The sequence below is a fragment of the Talpa europaea genome, assembly GCF_964194135.1.
Source record: "Talpa europaea genome assembly, chromosome: 15".
In the NCBI taxonomy this organism is placed as follows: Eukaryota; Metazoa; Chordata; class Mammalia; order Eulipotyphla; family Talpidae; genus Talpa; species Talpa europaea.
Genome location: NC_140083.1, coordinates 61,724,933 through 61,741,605, shown reverse-complemented (window position 1 = coordinate 61,741,605; position 16,673 = coordinate 61,724,933). Strand labels below are relative to the sequence as shown.

Here is a 16,673-nt window from a genome sequence, read left to right as displayed (position 1 = left end):
GCTGTCATTTTTAATGTTTAGGGACATTAGACAACCAAAAAAAGTGACCAAACCTTGTTAGCTGAAAAGCAATTTTATGGCATCAAAGCTGGACTATCAGAAACTCTGAAGTTACTTTCCCATGAGCAACAGAATCTCACTTAACTCACACACAAATGTCTAACCAGGAGGGTCCAGTTTAAAGAAATTTGATATATCTTTACAGTGGAATAGGAGGCAGTCATAGAAAAAAAAAGCTCCATTAAAAAATTGAAGTGTAGATAGAAATTCTTTGTAGGAATGCAGAGAGTTAAATTTTATATTATCTCCCCAAATGTCTTTAGTAGTAATTACCTTTACAGTAAGGAAATCATAAATGTTGTTTTCTGCTCATATGTAAAAACAAATGCTCCCAAATCTCTCTGCCACTACCTCTTCTTCAATACCATCACTGAAAGAAGTTAAAACCTAGAAATTACTTAGATAATTCAGAGGACTCTAGGCCGATAACTGTCATGAAATAAAAATCTCAATAAAATTTAAACGAGATGGATGAAAGCTGGCCTTGGCTTTGGGGACACTTTTCCTCTCTACCACATTTCCTTAAGCCGAGGTTAAGCCAGCACTTATGTCTGCGTTCAATCCTAGTTTTCTCCCCATCAGCATGTACGGGTTCCCAAAGCAAAGTCAACCAAGGTTAACTTGCTCTTTTCTCCTTTTCACTCAGTGGCTGATGACAAGCACATGAAGCCAACCAAGCTTTCTAAAATATTTCTGAGGTCTATTCCCCTAATATATCTTCTTTGAATTATTTTACAGGGGGGAGTAGTTAGACTTCGGGGACTGAGTCTACCAGTGGTGTTGAGGTTGCTCCCAGGGGTTGGCCTCCTGGGGTCTTTTCCTGGAATCCCAGAAAAGGGTCCAGGCAAACAGGGTGGGTCCCTGACTTTGGCGCTTAGGGAACAAGAAGGAACACTGGGAAGTGAGAACCTATGATAATCATAACTCAGAAAGACAACTAAAAAGTGCAATCCTGTGGTCCCATCTATAAGCCACTGTCATAAACATACACACACACACACACACGCACGCACACATATATGCAGTGTCTTTACTAATCAAGCAACATGAAAGATTCACCCAACTACTAGCCTGTAAGAAATAGTAAGATTTTTAAATTTCCTTAGGTGATAAAATCACATCAAAAACATGCCCTTCACCTTGCAATGTACTTTGTTTCCCCAGCCCCACCCTACCATTGGGAAAACTGCAATACATATTTGGTGGGGGCAATGCCTGGCTCATGATAAGTGCTCAATAATTATGTGTGGGGGCCTCCCTGGTGGCGCAGCGGTTGAGCGCTGGGTTGCGAAGCTGCCCACAGCCTCTGCAGCACCAGTTCGATCCCCGGCCACTGGGTGAGGGTCCCGCATGGCGTGCAGACCTCTCCTGCCGCCCGCTGCTCCCCTCAGCAGTGTACTTTGGTCCTTCTGCCAGCTCTGCTCCCTGCTCTGGCTCTGGTGAATTCTCTCACCCTCCCGCGCTTCTGACTGTACCCAGTGCTTGTATAAATAAATAAATCTTTAAAAATAATAATAATAATAATTATGTGTGGGAGGGGAGGGGAGGGAGGAAAAGGAGCCAATTACAGGTAACTGTCATGAAATGTGTGGACATTCCTCAACCTGCTAAAGATGGAGCTTCCATACGACCCAGCTATTCCAGTGGACACAGAATCATTAATTCAAAAGGGCACCTCTACCCCTATGTTTATAGCAGCACTATTTACAATAGCTAAGCTATGGAAACAACCCAAATGCCCAAAAATAGATGACTGGATCAAGAAGATGTGGTACATATATACCATGGAATATTACTCAGCAATCAAAAAGATAAACACATGCTATTTGCAGCAACATGGATGGAGCTGGAAGGGACCTTGCTCAGCGAAATAAGGCAGAAAATCTCAATGAAATTTTAATGAGATGGATGAAAGCTGTCCTTGGCTTTGGGGGACACACTTTCCTTAAGAGGAAGGGAGGAAAGGCTGGAGGAAAAGAAGAAGGAAAGGAGAGAAGGAAGGAGGGCAGCTCTCCAAGCCACATAGTTCACGCACTATTGTATGGACAGGATTGCACATTACAGAGAGATGAGGACATACCCGATTTTTTATGACTTCCAAAGTCATCTCCTAGTGTTGGTAACAGCTCAGATACTCAATAGTTCTACTAAGAAATTCTCCCTATAGCTCATATAAATCCTCTCTGCTTGATGTTAAGCCCACTTGCTGGGGTTCTGTCTCTGAGGAGACAGTGAACAGCTGATCTCAACACTTGGTACCATCCTTCTCCATCCACTTAAAGAGAGTAAGTCATCACCTCGTTGTCTTTTCATCTTCCCCTTAAAGACCCCAATTCCCACAGCCTTTCTTCATGGATCCCACCCTCTAATCCCTTAATCCGATGATGCATATGAGTACTCAGTTCAAAGTCAGTAAAAATAGCATGTGATCAAATGGTGCTACCAGGAGATCTAGAACAAACTCTCCGGCCTCACCTCCTCACACACCCTCTATAGAGTCTGCCCAGAGCGTGGATATTCTCTGGCCTCTCCTCAGAGGCTGGGAGAGAAACTGTTTGTACAGGTGTGTTCAAACCATCACCAAATATCTGGTGGTCGACTCAGTCACTTTTCACACTATGCTGGACACAGACAGAGTGGAAAAGCCACAGGGGTTCCTGTGTTCAATCTGAGCATTCTGTCAGCTCGTGAGTCAATGAGTGAGTGAGCGAGAGAGCGAGGGGTTGGGGGGGAGGGAGGGCAGAAAGGAGAAAGGGAGGGGGCAGGGAGCCCCTGCCACCCTATAGCTTTCAACTGGTATCTGCAACAGCAATGATTGACCTCCAAATCCATGACCGTGGAACAGGATGACTCTAGTCCTTAGGAGCTAATGCCAGTGAGGGGCCCCAGTCTGGAGTTAGTCCTGTCTCCTGGACACCAGGCTACCCCACGACACCCCTTCCCTGTGTCATTCATTGCAGACACAGGGAGAATATTCTAGCTAACATGGGGGTTGCTGCTGCAGCTCTCGAGCCTTCCTTCTAACACCCTTTTGACTCCTCTTTGCCCACTGTACTGGCCATGAGTTCAGGAGTGGGAGTCTGGCCCAGGAGGGTGTGCGAAGCCCCTTGTCCTCTAGTACTTCCTTCTCCAGTGGATGTGGCTGCCACATCTTAGTACCACAAGTCTAGGATGGACACTGGGGCTAGGGAAGCCCAAGGAATGACCCAGGCAGAGAATGTTTGCATCCCCAGAGGAAGGGCAGGGAAGAGAGAGTGGACTTATAAAAGACACTTGTCTCTTTGGGGGAAAGACAAGCAGAGAGGCCAACCCAACCCTGCCTGGCAGCCAGACCCAGACAGTCCCTTTAAGGTCTGTTTACATCTTTCAGCCAGAAAGCGCACTGTCATCATTTCTTGAAGTCATTACTCAGAACACACACCCCCACCGCATTTTATTTTATTCCCATTTTAGGAGCGATTAAATGGCAGCAGAGCGCAGCAGCGATGAAGCAAATCATGAGAGGCTCTGATAAAGACAGAGTCTGAATGCTCGCTGGAACTGCTCTCTGTGCCAGACTATTTTTAATGCAAGTTGATGCAGCTGTCCCCCACTTAGAGAGACTTACCAGTGACCCCACTGGGAACACAGTTCTTTTTCCACCTTCCTGACCCTTCCCACTCACCGTGCTATGCCTGCGTGGGTATGCATACGTGTGCATACATGGGGATGTGTTTAAATGCTCTTCTCTACATTCCTACACACGAGAGATGGACTTAGCTTCCCAAGAACATAACTTGACCCAGAGATCAGAATCGTTACTAGTGCAGCCTCCCACCCCACCTCCTTAGTGATTCCTCATGTAGGAGCCCATTAAAGGTACACAAGAGTGTTGTTTTAAAGGAGGTTGAGTAGATACACAGACTGTGGAGAGGCTGGGACTATTTTCAGAGAAAATATACAAGACAGTGGAAACAGTAGGAGTGCTGGGGAGGGACCGGGGGAGCCAAGGATCACAGATGTTATGACAACATTCTCTTTTACTATTCTTTTGCACCATGGATTTTTTTTTTCACCATGAATAAATATTACCTTAAAAAATTACCTTAAGAATTAAAAAAGGGGGCTTCATTGATGGCACAAGAGGTTAAGTTCGGTATTGTAAAGCTATCCACAGCCTCTGCAGCACAAGTTCTATCCCCGGCCAGGGAGCTACCCACATGGCACAGCAGGCCTCTCCTGTCTTGCCCGCTGCTCCCCTCAGCAGTGTATTTCAGTAGATCTGTCTGTTCTGTTTCCCACTCTGTCTCTGGTGAATCCTCTCACCCCCCTACACCTCTGGCCTGTACCCCACAGCTCTTGTATGCATAAATAAATAATAAAATCTTTTAAAAAGTTAAAGGCAAGTGGGTAGGGGCTACCAACTTGTATTTGCTGAGTACTGGCTACATGTCAGTCATTATTAACTGCTGTTTTACTACAAAATCTCCCTGAATCTTCATAACCACCTCATGTGAAGCCCTATTTTATGAAAAAAGTAAAACAGACTCGGGGAACATTATCATTCTGCCTGCATAGATGGCAAGGAAGGAAATGAACTCTGTCCTTTCTGGTTTCAGAAGCCCAGCTCAGTCCCCAGATGAAGTGGCCTTGACTTCAAATCATTCAAGTTGATAATGCAGATGCTCTGAGGCCACCTCTTAAAACCTGGAGGAATGTTGTTAAATCTTATCACATGATTCACACCAACTGAAAGGCTCTTCCTTGACCTGGCACTTTGTGGTCGAGAAATGTGTAGGCACAGCTGTAGGGAAAGTGTGCCTTCACCCCCAAACCACACTCCAACGTGGAAGAGATGGTGCTATCACACCCTCTTCACCAAAACACAATTTTCAAATGGGAGATTTTCAGGTAGAAGTGAAATGGCTGGTCAAAATTCTAAATCTCCTAAGCCTACCAATGCTTCATTTAACAATTATTTTTGGAATGATCCCTCTGAGCCAGAGACTCTCCGTGACCACTAGGATGATAGAGGTCAGCAAGGTCCTTGCCCCAGGAAGCACCTGTTTTCATGTGAAGAGACAGGCAATGAAACAGGCCAATAAGTTAAACATGCGCAACCTTGCCAACATTTGTTGTTGCTAATTTTTTTAATATGTGCCATTCTCACTGATGTGAGATGGTATCTCATTGTAGTTTTGATTTGCATTTCCCTGATGTTGAACATTTTTTCATATGCCTGTTGGCCATTTGCATTTCCTCTTTGGAGAAGTTTCTTTTTAGCTCTTCTGCCCATTTTTTTACTGGATTATTTTCTTAGTTTTTGTTGAGTCTCATCAGCTCTTTGTAGATTTTTGTGATCAGTCCTTTATCATTAGTGTTGTGTGCAAAAATTTTCTCCCAGTCGGTGGGGTTTTTCTTTTGGTTATTGTCTCTTTTGCTGTGCAGAAGCTCTTTAATTTGATATAGTCCCAGCTGTTTATCTTTGCCTTCACTCTCACTGCTTTGGGTGATGTGTCTGTAAAGATGTCTTTGATGTGCATGTCATGTAGTATTTCGCCTATATTTTCTTCTATGTATTTTATGGTTTCAGGTCTTATGTCTACTTCTTTAATCCATTTTGAGTTGGTTTTTGTGCATGGTGTGAGGTAGTGGTCAAGCTTCATTCTTTTGCATGTAGCGACCCAGTTTTCCCAGCACCATTTCTTGAACAAACTTTCTTTGCTTCAGTGCATATTCTTTGCTCCTTTGTCAAAGATTAATTGACCAGAAATCTGTGGGTTTATTTCTGGATTTTCTATTTGATTCCATTGGTCTGTGTGTTTGTTCTTGTTCTAGTACCATGCAGTTTTGATGATTATGGCTTTGTAGTATAGTTTGAAGTCTGGGAGTGTGATGCCTCCATTCCTTTTTTTTTTTTTTTTTTTCAGAAGAGCTTTGGCTATTTGGGGTTTTTGGTGATTCCATATGAATTTCAAATGTTGGCGAGGTTGTGGAGAAAAAGGAACTCTCCTGCACTGCTGGTGGGAGTGCAAACTGGTCCAACCACTATGGAGAGCTGTATGGAGATTTCTTGAACTACTAAACATAATGCTTCCATATGATCCAGCAATTCCACTCCTAGGTATTTACCCAAATGACACAGAAACAGTAATTCCAAAGGGCACCTGCACCCCTATGTTTATAGCAGCACTATTTACAATAGCTAAGCTATGGAAGCAACCCAAATGCCCAAAAATATTTGACTGGATCAAGAAGATGTGGTACATATACACAATGGACTATTACTCAGCAATCAAAACAGATAAACGTGGATGGAGCTAGAAGGGATCATGCTCAGCGAAATAAGTCAGAAAGAAAAAGAAAAATACCAGATGGTCTCACTCATAGCAGGAATTTAGAAAACCTAAATAAGAGACCAGGAAAAAGACTGATCAAAACAAAGTAAAAATCAAAATCCGGGGCCGGGGGGTGGCGGGAAGAAAGGACTGGAGTCTAAATAAGGGGGGAGGGTGCAATTGTATGGGGAATATAACCAAAATGAAAATGCATACATTGTGCAAAGATGAAAAAAGATGTAAGAATTATATAAAATATTTAAATAAAAAAAACAAAGAGGTAAAAAATGAAAATATAAAACTTAATATGTCAAACCAAGTTAAAAAAAAGTTAAACATATGGTAGTAAGTATATCAGAGAGAATTAAAATAAACTGCTGTAAAAGAAGGAATAGGTGGCTACATTAGCTCAGGTCAGCAGGGAAGGACTTTTAAGGAAGTGATATTTATCTCAATGACAAGAAGGATAAATAGGTCTGGGGACCTACCCGCCTTACAAACAAATTCAGTTTCCTCTGGTCTGTCCAGCTCTACCCAATCTCCGGACCATGCTCCTACTCATTTACAACATGAATTTATAATCCCAGAAGTGAGAACTGGAAAGGACTCTCAAATCTTCTTGCTCTCATGCCCTCATTTTAGATATGTGGAAAGAAAGATCCAGAAAAGAAAAGAACAGGTCACACAGCTAGTTGCCTTGACTGAAAGCTGAGAGTCCTGTCTCTTAGCCCACGTTTCTTCCACAAATCTTCCCGGCTTGTCTCCTGAGTGGCTACCTCCTACCTGCACAATCTTCACCCTGCTTGGTTTCCACCCACAGACACTGACTCTTTCCCAAACAGCAGGGGGCCTTCTGCAGAGCAAGTAGCAGCTCTGAGAACACAGAAGGGTCTGGAGAACACAGAAGAGGCACAGTCCCAACACCACATCCCAGACATGCCCAGGAGCTGGGCCTGGCTCCTGCTGTGCCCATCTTCCCAAATGGTGCCTAAGAGGGGAACCCAAGTTGGGAGCTGCAAGGCTCTGTGACCTCAGGAGACACTCTCTTTGGTAATGATCCCTGATTTCGCCAAGTCAATGTGAAAACATTCTGATCTATGATCCCAGCCTCTCCCAAACACCTTACAAAATGATTAACCATGAAACCTCTTCAAACAAGTTCCCTGAATATATTTAAAAGGATCTATGAAAACTAAACTACATTAGAGATTTCACCCCCTTCCTCCCCCCATCTCACACACATAAATAACTCCTGTATCAAGGACAACAGTATCCATTTGGATTCTTAATGATAGATTTGAGACTCTCATATTATGTAATGACTCCCATTCATTTGGTATTTCTTGAACTGCTCTATAAAACACACTCCTCCGGGTTGCCGGGAGGACATGATGATGTCAACACGCAGCTCTACCCGCTGGAAGCACGCACGCAGCTCAAAACTCAGGCAGCTACGATGGGGGCTGCTGCTGCAGCATGGGCAAGACACAGGGGACAGGAGAGTGCGAGGTGCCATGTCAGTCAAATATCAGGGAAGGGGACAGGACCCTCTTAACTGTGTTGCAAGGAGGGCTGTGAGTGGATCATTGGCTAATTCATTGCAGGAACAGGAAACATCAAGGCATGTTGCACAGGAGCAAGAGCTCAAGGACACACTCTCGGGACAGAGAGGAGCCCATGACAGCTTGACGGAGATATAGGAAGTGAAGAGAAGAGGAGACTGGTCCTGGACGGTAGGCCAGAGCCTTAAAAGCAAGAACAGACAAGCCTGGATCCAACCCAAAAAGCACAGAGGCCTTGAGCAGGTTTGGGCAGCAAAGAACACAATCTAGAAGCTCATCCCCACAGCCTGGCTCAGGGTGATCTGAAAGGATAAAGGGGATCATCACGGGCAGGGAGGTCCATTTGAAAAGTCAATCCATGCTTCCTAGGGCCAATCAGAAGGAAGAAAATTCAAGCACCAGAGTAAAGATAGAATAATAAGGAAGGAAGGAATCCAAACCTCTGGGGGAGGGTCTAGTCTGGGGAAGGGGTGTGTGGGTCTCCCAAGCCATGCCTTCCAGCTGAAGGGAGACAAGTCATTGTGAGCGACCATCAGCAGTGAGAAAGGTGAGCATGAGATGCCCCACACTTGAAACAGTCATCCTCAGACCACGTGAAGGCTGCCCAGCCGGACATCTCATCATCCATGCATGAAGCCGCTGTTATTAATAACTCCTCTTCTGGAGAGATCTGGAAGAGTGTGTTATACATGAGGGACCCTGAGTACTTCTTAAATTATTATGTCTCCACAGCAGCAGAAAAGCAGCTTGATTGGGGTGAAGAGCAGGAGCCCAGGGAAGAACCATTTCTGAACAAATGATAACTCCAGGGAGGGAGAGACTGTCATCAAGTACACCAGGCATCAATGAGCCGGTCGCAGGGCCCTGGGACAGATGCTGCGTGACAGACAGATGCCTTCCCACTGTGGTGGGAACTACAACCCTCACCACGCAAGCCCAGGTTCACAGGGGGTTGGCACAGGATCACCCGCCCAGGCTGTCTGTGACAACGCTGCCCATTTCGAGAACTTTATCTCCATCTCCCTTCCTGGCTACACTTCTGAATAAACACAGCTTGGTCTCCACTTGACCTCTTGGAGCCTCGTTCTCAAAGTAAGCCCACTGGCCCACAAGGTCTCTTGAAACTGCCTTAAACCAGTATTTCCCTACATGCTTCACAGAATATGAATTTCATGAGCCAAGGAATCTGGTGAGAAAATAAATTGGGGAAATGCCAGAGTAAGAAAACTTAAAGATGTTTCTTTGCCATTAGACACCTCTGAACCTTCTAATGCTAGTATGTTCTGAGATTCTCCCAGAATGAGAAATAGTGGAGGGCATGTCTCAAATTTATTTATTGGCAGAGTCATTCATCAGAAAAGCCTTTCAAGGGGACAAGCACCCCACAGAACACACTTGAAGAAACACCAAGGATGACACGACTCTCAGGAATTTTTGTATTTATCTGGGAAGCAGGAATAGTAATACGAGTTATTGACTATTGAACACTTACCAGTCCTTCCCACATATTAACATATTTCATCCTCATAACAATCCTGTGAGTTTGGTACTATTATAACTTCCCATTTTACAGACAAGGAAGTGGAAACACTAAACAGTTAAGAGATGCGTCCACGCTCCTAAATTGACAAGTTAGTGAGTAGGGGAGCTGGGAATTGAACCCAGTCACCCTAGAAATTAATCTCTAAAGGCAGCATTTCGAGACACTATGATCAGCTGGCAGTGGGAGATTTAGAGAAGGGTTTTTGCAAAGTAAGATTCCAGTCACAGTAAATGCAATTTCTTTGTCATAAGTGAGGTTTCATAGATCTCCCCATTTTTTGTGGAAACACAACATCTGAATAACAAAACTGATTCAGTTTCTTCATCAAACTCTGCTCTATAGTACATGCACATGCTTCCACTCGAACATTCATGACTCAGCACCACAACCAGTAAAAGTGTCAATTCGTGAAGAAAGTGATCTCTTTCACCAAAGTAGCAAGAAATGAAGATAAGAGTTTGAGAAATGTGTTCTCCAAGTATTGATCTCTCCCTCTCCAGCTCAGAGAACAAAACAAAGGAACTCTCTTTCTTTCACATGTAAAATTTTATATCCCAGCACCCTGGACTTTGCTTGAAAATCGCCAAAGACATGACCTACCCTCTCCCACTTCCTCTCCTTGTTCAGAAGGATGATCACCAGTTTCGGGTGCATCTGGTAGCCATCTTCACTGAAGGACAGATTTCTCCCCTCAAAAGTGACATTGATCAGATATCTGTGAAGACAAAAATCAATGAAAGGTTAGGAGTGTGAAAAAGCAGGCCCAGAACAAGGAGAGAGAAAGGTGAATGGAGACAGACAAGTAGCTGGTTCTACAAACCCCACTGAGAAACTTGGCACCCCTGGAGCTCCTATTTGCATAGACAACAGACAACCAAATAGCCACTTACTGGGAATAATGTGAAAGGATAACAGAAACTTAAATAAGTTCTGGGCTTGAGTTTTTAGGCTACAGCTATGACTTTGAATACATTCCTGGTATTGGGAACATCAGTTTGTATCTACCATAGGCAAAAAAAAAAAAAAAAAAAGTAATAAAGCAATCTACTTTATTAGGTTTGTAAGACTTAAATGAGATCCCTTGCCATGGGATCTGGAACTCTCATTAAGTGGTAACAATTACTATTCAAAAACCAAAAAAAAAAAAAAAGGAGCTGGGTTAAAAGGCAGAGGCGGTGGAGACAGACAGGACATTGGAGTGTATCCAGACACTGCTGAGAAGGCTGCATATGGGAACCCAGAATCTCTGCTCCCCCCAGGGACCTGCATAAGTTTTCCAAATCTTGCTAAGATCCCAACATACTTTTAGAAGTTGCAAGATGATTTCAAGGATTTGTTTTGATTGAGTCTGTTCTTTTGTTTTGCTTCTCTACATGAATTACACATGAGTAATTCATCCATTATTTGTCTCTCTCTCTCTGAGTTTTTTCACTTAGTATAATCCTTCCAGTTCCATCCATGTTGTCACAAATGGCACGATTTGTCTTGTTTTGTGAACTGATTAGTATTCCATTTGTGTATATACCACACATCTATCACTCATCTGTCAGTGGATGCTTAGGTTGCTTCCATTGCTTGGCACTTAGAAATACTGTGCAATGGGGGCCTCCCTGGTGGCGCAGGCAGATGAGCGCAGCGCTGTGAAGCTGTCCGCAGCCTCTGCAGTGCCAGTTCGATCCCCGCTGGCCTTGGAGCAACCCACATGGTGAGCAGACCTCTCCTGTCTCACCCACTGCTCCCCTCAGCAGTGTATTTCATCAGTCCACCTGTTCTGTTCCCCGCTGTCTCTGGTGAATCCTCTCACTCTCCCGTGCATCTGGCCTGTACCCCAGCTCTTGTATAAATAAAATAAATCTTAAAAAAAAAAAAGAAATACTGTGCAATGAACACAGGGTGCATATATACCTTCACATCAATTTTTGTATCCTTCAGGGAGACACCGCTGAGAGAGATTGCTGGATCACATGACAGACATACTTATAATATTTTAAGAATTCTCCATCTGTTTTCCATAAGGGCTGGACCAATCTACATTCCCACCAACAGGGTATGAAAGCTCTTTTTTTTCTCCATATCCTCAACAACACTTGTTGTTGGTGGTCTTTTTGATATGAGTCACACTCATGGGTCACTTTTTGAAATGGGTCATGCTCATGGGTCATTGGAAAAGTGTCTTTTCAGCCTATTTTTATGCTGAGGCTACCAGAAGGGGAGGGTGGGGAGCCCAGCAAACAATGGTGGAGGATTACTGGTGGTTCGGTGATGGGTGTGGTGTGATAATATACATTTGCAGAGATGGGAACCTATATCCCTGAAAAACATACAGTGTTGTAAACTGACAATACCTCAAGAAACATAATCTAAAATCAGACAGACAGACAGATAACTTAGACGAGTGGGATAGGAGAAACAGTTGCAAGATGCTGCCAGCAGGCAGGCACCTGGCTCCATAAGGTGCATCTGGAGACCAGGGCTGCTGCACTGTGTACGGTAAACAGGAGAGACTGGGGTGGGGACTGGAGGGAGAGCCATGCACAGCGTGCTCCAGGTGCAGGCACACAAATTAGCAGAAACTCTGACAATAATTCGAGTGAGACCAATGAAATTGTCTTCCTCAACACCCGCACCTCACCTCATCCCCTGCTGGCTGCTCCGACCTGATGAGGAGTGCCCTCGGTGGGAAGTCCCATGGGTGTGCTCATTACAACCACATTAATGCAACTGGGCTTTGGGTAATTAATGTGCCTTTACTATAAGGGCCAGGGAGTCAATACTGATTAGCTCTTGCTTGCATGACATCCTACTCCAGAGCCTCGGGCCCAGTGCCTCTATAAGATGTTACTGCTGAGAAGCAAGGGGGGTATCTGGTCATTGCATGAGCGTTTCTCCAGGGCCTGGAAGCTGCGACCAATAGTGGCTTCCTGATACAATGAAGGGGAGGAGTAGACTACCTGAGGGCAGCTTAAAGTTGTCCCATGAAGTCTTCTCATTTGATGAAATCGCAAGACCCTTTTTTGACACTTCTAAGTAACATTAGGTTAAATAACGAAACTACTAGGTAAGTATCCTTCTGGCACTGAAAGATGACCAGACATGGTGAACCAAATCTGCCTGTACCACTTGCCATTGCCAGAGCTTCCAGGGATAGTTAAGTCTGCCATTCCCTGGTGCTGTCCAGCTTCACATATGCAATCCAGAACACGGGGGTCCTCAAAGGAATAGAGAGCCCCGGAATCTCAGAATTGAAGGAGACTTTCATCATCAACCTGCCTAGCACTTCTGACAGTTTCTGCTTCCCCATTATGACATCCAAAAGTTGACCTTGTCAGTTCTTCTTGAATACGTCCACTGCTGGGGAGCCCATCATTGCCCCCCTACCCTCCTGGTAGGCATCTTACTGTTGGGTAGTTTGCTTTCACATCAAGCTGAAATCTGCTCACCTTATGCAGTCTTAATCTAATTCCTCCTCCATATGAGAGTTCCTGAAGCATTTGAAGACATCATGAATCCCTTATAAAATTTTAATTTTTGAAAATCTTAAGCCTGTTTAGTTTTTTAATTTTAACTTGTGAGATAAATAAATCCAAGCACAGAGAGGTCAGCTTATTTGCCCAATGTCCCACAACTAATTAAGAGCAGAAATAACATTTAGAATCACATTCTAGTTCCCCCCATACCACCCTGATTCTCGCAGGCCACATCAGGTTTGAAGTGCCCAGTTCTTTCATGTAGTTATCATGTGAATGGGTTCAAGACCCCTGACCATCTGATCCCCTTGGCTACTCTCTCTAGATACTTCCAGTGGGGACAGCATCTCTAATTCAAAGCAATGTTCCACATGGCATCTTCTCCATTCCCTGCACTGCTCTCAGCTCTCATCTCATCTCAGTGCTGCTTATTCAAGCCCATCACTAATTAGAAAATAAAGTTCAGGTCTCCTGCTGCCTACACAAACTTCAACACTCCAACCGAAGTTCTGTATCACTCATTCCAAGGGATATAATTACAAAATCACAAGATAAAATATTTTAAAGTAACAAACCAGAATTTAAGTATCCAACATCATTTACTTGGCAAATATGTTCTTACTACCACAATACTGCATGGCTTAGAATAACCTGGAAGGTTTCAGAGAAGATTGGGAAACAGAAAATTTTGGAAGAAAGAGAGGGAGAAGGGAGAGACAGACAGAGATAGGCAAGAGGAGGAAGGGAGGGAGAGAGATATCCATCACCGGCTAGCTTGCCTAAGAGGAAGATGGATGCGGGGAGCGAGAAAGAGGGAACACAGGAAAGAAAGAATGAAAGGAGAGAGGAAAATAAATTACCTGCCTTAAGTGCCCTCCATTTCACTAGACATGGCTCTGAATAATTTTGACTTTATCTAAAACACCATTAAGAATATTTAAAAGAAAGTGAGCATTTCAGAAGGCAATTATGAAAAAGAAGTTCCAAAAATAATTGAAGTAATAAGTAGCATGAAATGAATAAGAAGAGCCTCTCAAGATGGCTCCTTTGATGGGGACAGCACTGCACTGAGTGTATACACTGAGAAATTCAAACTTTGCTCTCTGTTCTAGGGCCTTCTGATTCCTCTTAAAATTTTTTCTCTTGGGGCCTCCCTGGTGGCTCAGCGGGTTGAACGCAGTGCTGTGAAGCTGTCCACTGCCTCTGCAGCATGAGTTCAATTCCCAGCTAGCCACGAAGATACCCACATGGCACATTAGACTTCTCCTGTCACGCCCGCTGCTCCCCTCAGCAGTGTATTTCATCAGTCTGCCTGTTCTTTTCCCCACTCTGTCTCTGGTGAATCCTCTCACCCTCTCGCGGCTCTGGCCTGTACCCCAGTTCTTGTATAAAAAATAAGTCTTAAAAATAATTTTTTTCTCTTTGTGGGATTTATTCCTCCTCTTCCAGCTCCACATGTCCTTTTCATTTTACCCAGCCACTTCTCACATATTTCATATTCACCAAGAATATTAATACAATTTCATGACAACATGAAAAATATTTTCCTCCAAAGTTTCCTTTAATCATTCCTATCCTTCAGCAGTGTTTGTCGTTCACATTGTGTTTTTCTGAGTAATCCCTGCTGAGGTGCCAACATTGAGCTGATAGTGAGGAGCTTGCAAATACACACTCATCTTGAGCAAGGGTGATGCTCTCTGGACAGGAGAGCAAACCAATCCATCCATCAGTAATGAAAAGTGTGAAAAAATAATTGAGAGTGTGGACTTCTACCCATGTGGACTTGGCACCTGAACCTCAGTTTTTCCTGTTTAAAATGGAAAAGCCATTTTACCTCCAGATTGACAGATGAGGCTGCTGTGAGGATCTTATGAGGCAATAGGGGAAAAAAACATGCAAATCATGACACAGAAATGGGTAGAGGGGGCCAGCTATATGCTAACTGATAGAAACTAGACTTTGGGTGGCACATGCTGAAGTAAAATTATGATGCTGTACACCTGAAACTCAATGTTGCAAAACCCGTGTTACCTCAATAAAAAATTTACCGCATAAAAAGATAAAAGGTTATAGAATATGAAATGAGTAGAAAATGAAGAGATTAGCATGACTGAAGTGTCTAAAAAAAGGAACTTGCCTCATTTTTGCATCTCAGTGAGTAAAAGTTTGCTAACTACATTTTAACAAGACCCCATTATCAATGGAATACAGTGGAGAGATGCAGACTGCCTGCCAGATATGGAGGATAAACTAGGTCAAATGGCCGTACTAATCAATTTAACCTTCCCTAAGATGTGAAAATATCCAAGTACCTTTGGATCTGGCTGTACTTTTTCAATTTTCAATATTAATTAAAATCTCAAACCTTCCATGTCAGGTTCTCAGTAAAGGAGTAAGCTATAATTAAGACTAGGAGATGCCACGGCTACTTGTTTTTTTCCTACACATGTGATTCTCACACTCAGTCAGAAAGCCCAGCCTCAAGTGGGAGCCAAATTCTAAAGCTCGGAGCATAAGATGCAAATCCCCTGGAAGCCCCATCTAGGTATATTTAAAAATTGCTTGATTTCTCTCTAGGATGTAGGATGACTCACAAGAAGCTTGACTGCGTGTGTGAAAGTTCTAATATGCAGAATCTCAAACAGCTAGAAGTAAAAGAAAATGAAGCTACCCCTTGACAACTCTTATTTCAGAAAGGAGAAAAGAAGCCCCGAGAAGCTAGGGTATGGTATGGTGACCTCCAGTTCAGGACTGCAGTTGAAATCCGGTGTTCAGGTTGGCCTTCTCATGCCAGCGTTATCTGAGGTGCGGGTGCCAGGTGAGGATCCTTACTTTGCACGTCACACCCTGGACTGCAGATCCCGCACACAGATGACGTAAAATAAAATCCATCTCACTTCCTGCTTGACGCCTTGCTGAGGAGCCTCAGAATCCCGGCGGGCTGAGAGCCAATACATTTGCTTTAATGGCCAAAGACATACTCAAAGGGTTTAATGGGGTCAAGCTTAGAGAGATGCCCTATGCCTCTCTGGCCATGACTGTGAGGTTCAGAGCTCATCCACTGCCTGGGTGATGGCTGAAGCAATGATTTAGGTGTATTCCCCAAGTGGGAGGTATTCAAAAAAGCTCAGCCAGAATTTTCCTGGCAACTCAAGAGCCCTGACACCACAATATTCACTTTGCCCTCTGTACTTGCCTGGTAAAATATGTACACTTTTTTAAAATTAATGTCTACTAATCTGGTAAAAATAGAGGTATGTCATTCATAGCTTTCAATCCTTTTATTTTCAGATGAAACAAATGAAGTCCAAAAGGGTTCTGTGACTTGACCAAGATCCAATTACAGAGCTAGAACTGCCTCTAAGCATCGTCACCCCCACCCCCCCACCCTGTCGTCTCACCACCTTGCCTCAAACATGGTAAAATTTTCTCACAGCTCTTGGTCTCCATTTTCTGCCAATGTAGAGTGAAGTCAGAGAGACATAGTTCCAAGCAAGAGACTTGAATTCTTGAACCCCTGATTACAAGATTCTACCTCTGAAAAATTTCAACACTGTAACTCTATGCTTGGTGTACCACTGACTTTCTCAAGCCTTCAGCTCCCTCATGTCTAATGCAGACTGTGTCACACCAGTCTACGTGCTTGATGAGAGATGCTCCAGGGATGCTCCCTAGACATGCTCTCTACCTCTGCATTTCATTTGGTTAGCACTACGTCTACTAC

At 43.8% G+C, this 16,673-nt stretch overlaps 1 protein-coding gene across 1 annotated transcript in view; it reads right to left on the bottom strand.

The window, feature by feature from the left end:
* GRIN2B (glutamate ionotropic receptor NMDA type subunit 2B) overlaps positions 1-16,673 on the bottom strand; it is a gene marked incomplete at both ends in the record, with an annotated part of 307,788 nt that overhangs the window by 99,370 nt on the left and 191,745 nt on the right. Inside the window, one exon of the mRNA XM_084256211.1 lies at positions 10,083-10,197. Within this exon, the coding sequence (XP_084112337.1) occupies positions 10,083-10,197 (115 nt within the window). The remainder of the gene's footprint in view (positions 1-10,082; positions 10,198-16,673) is intronic.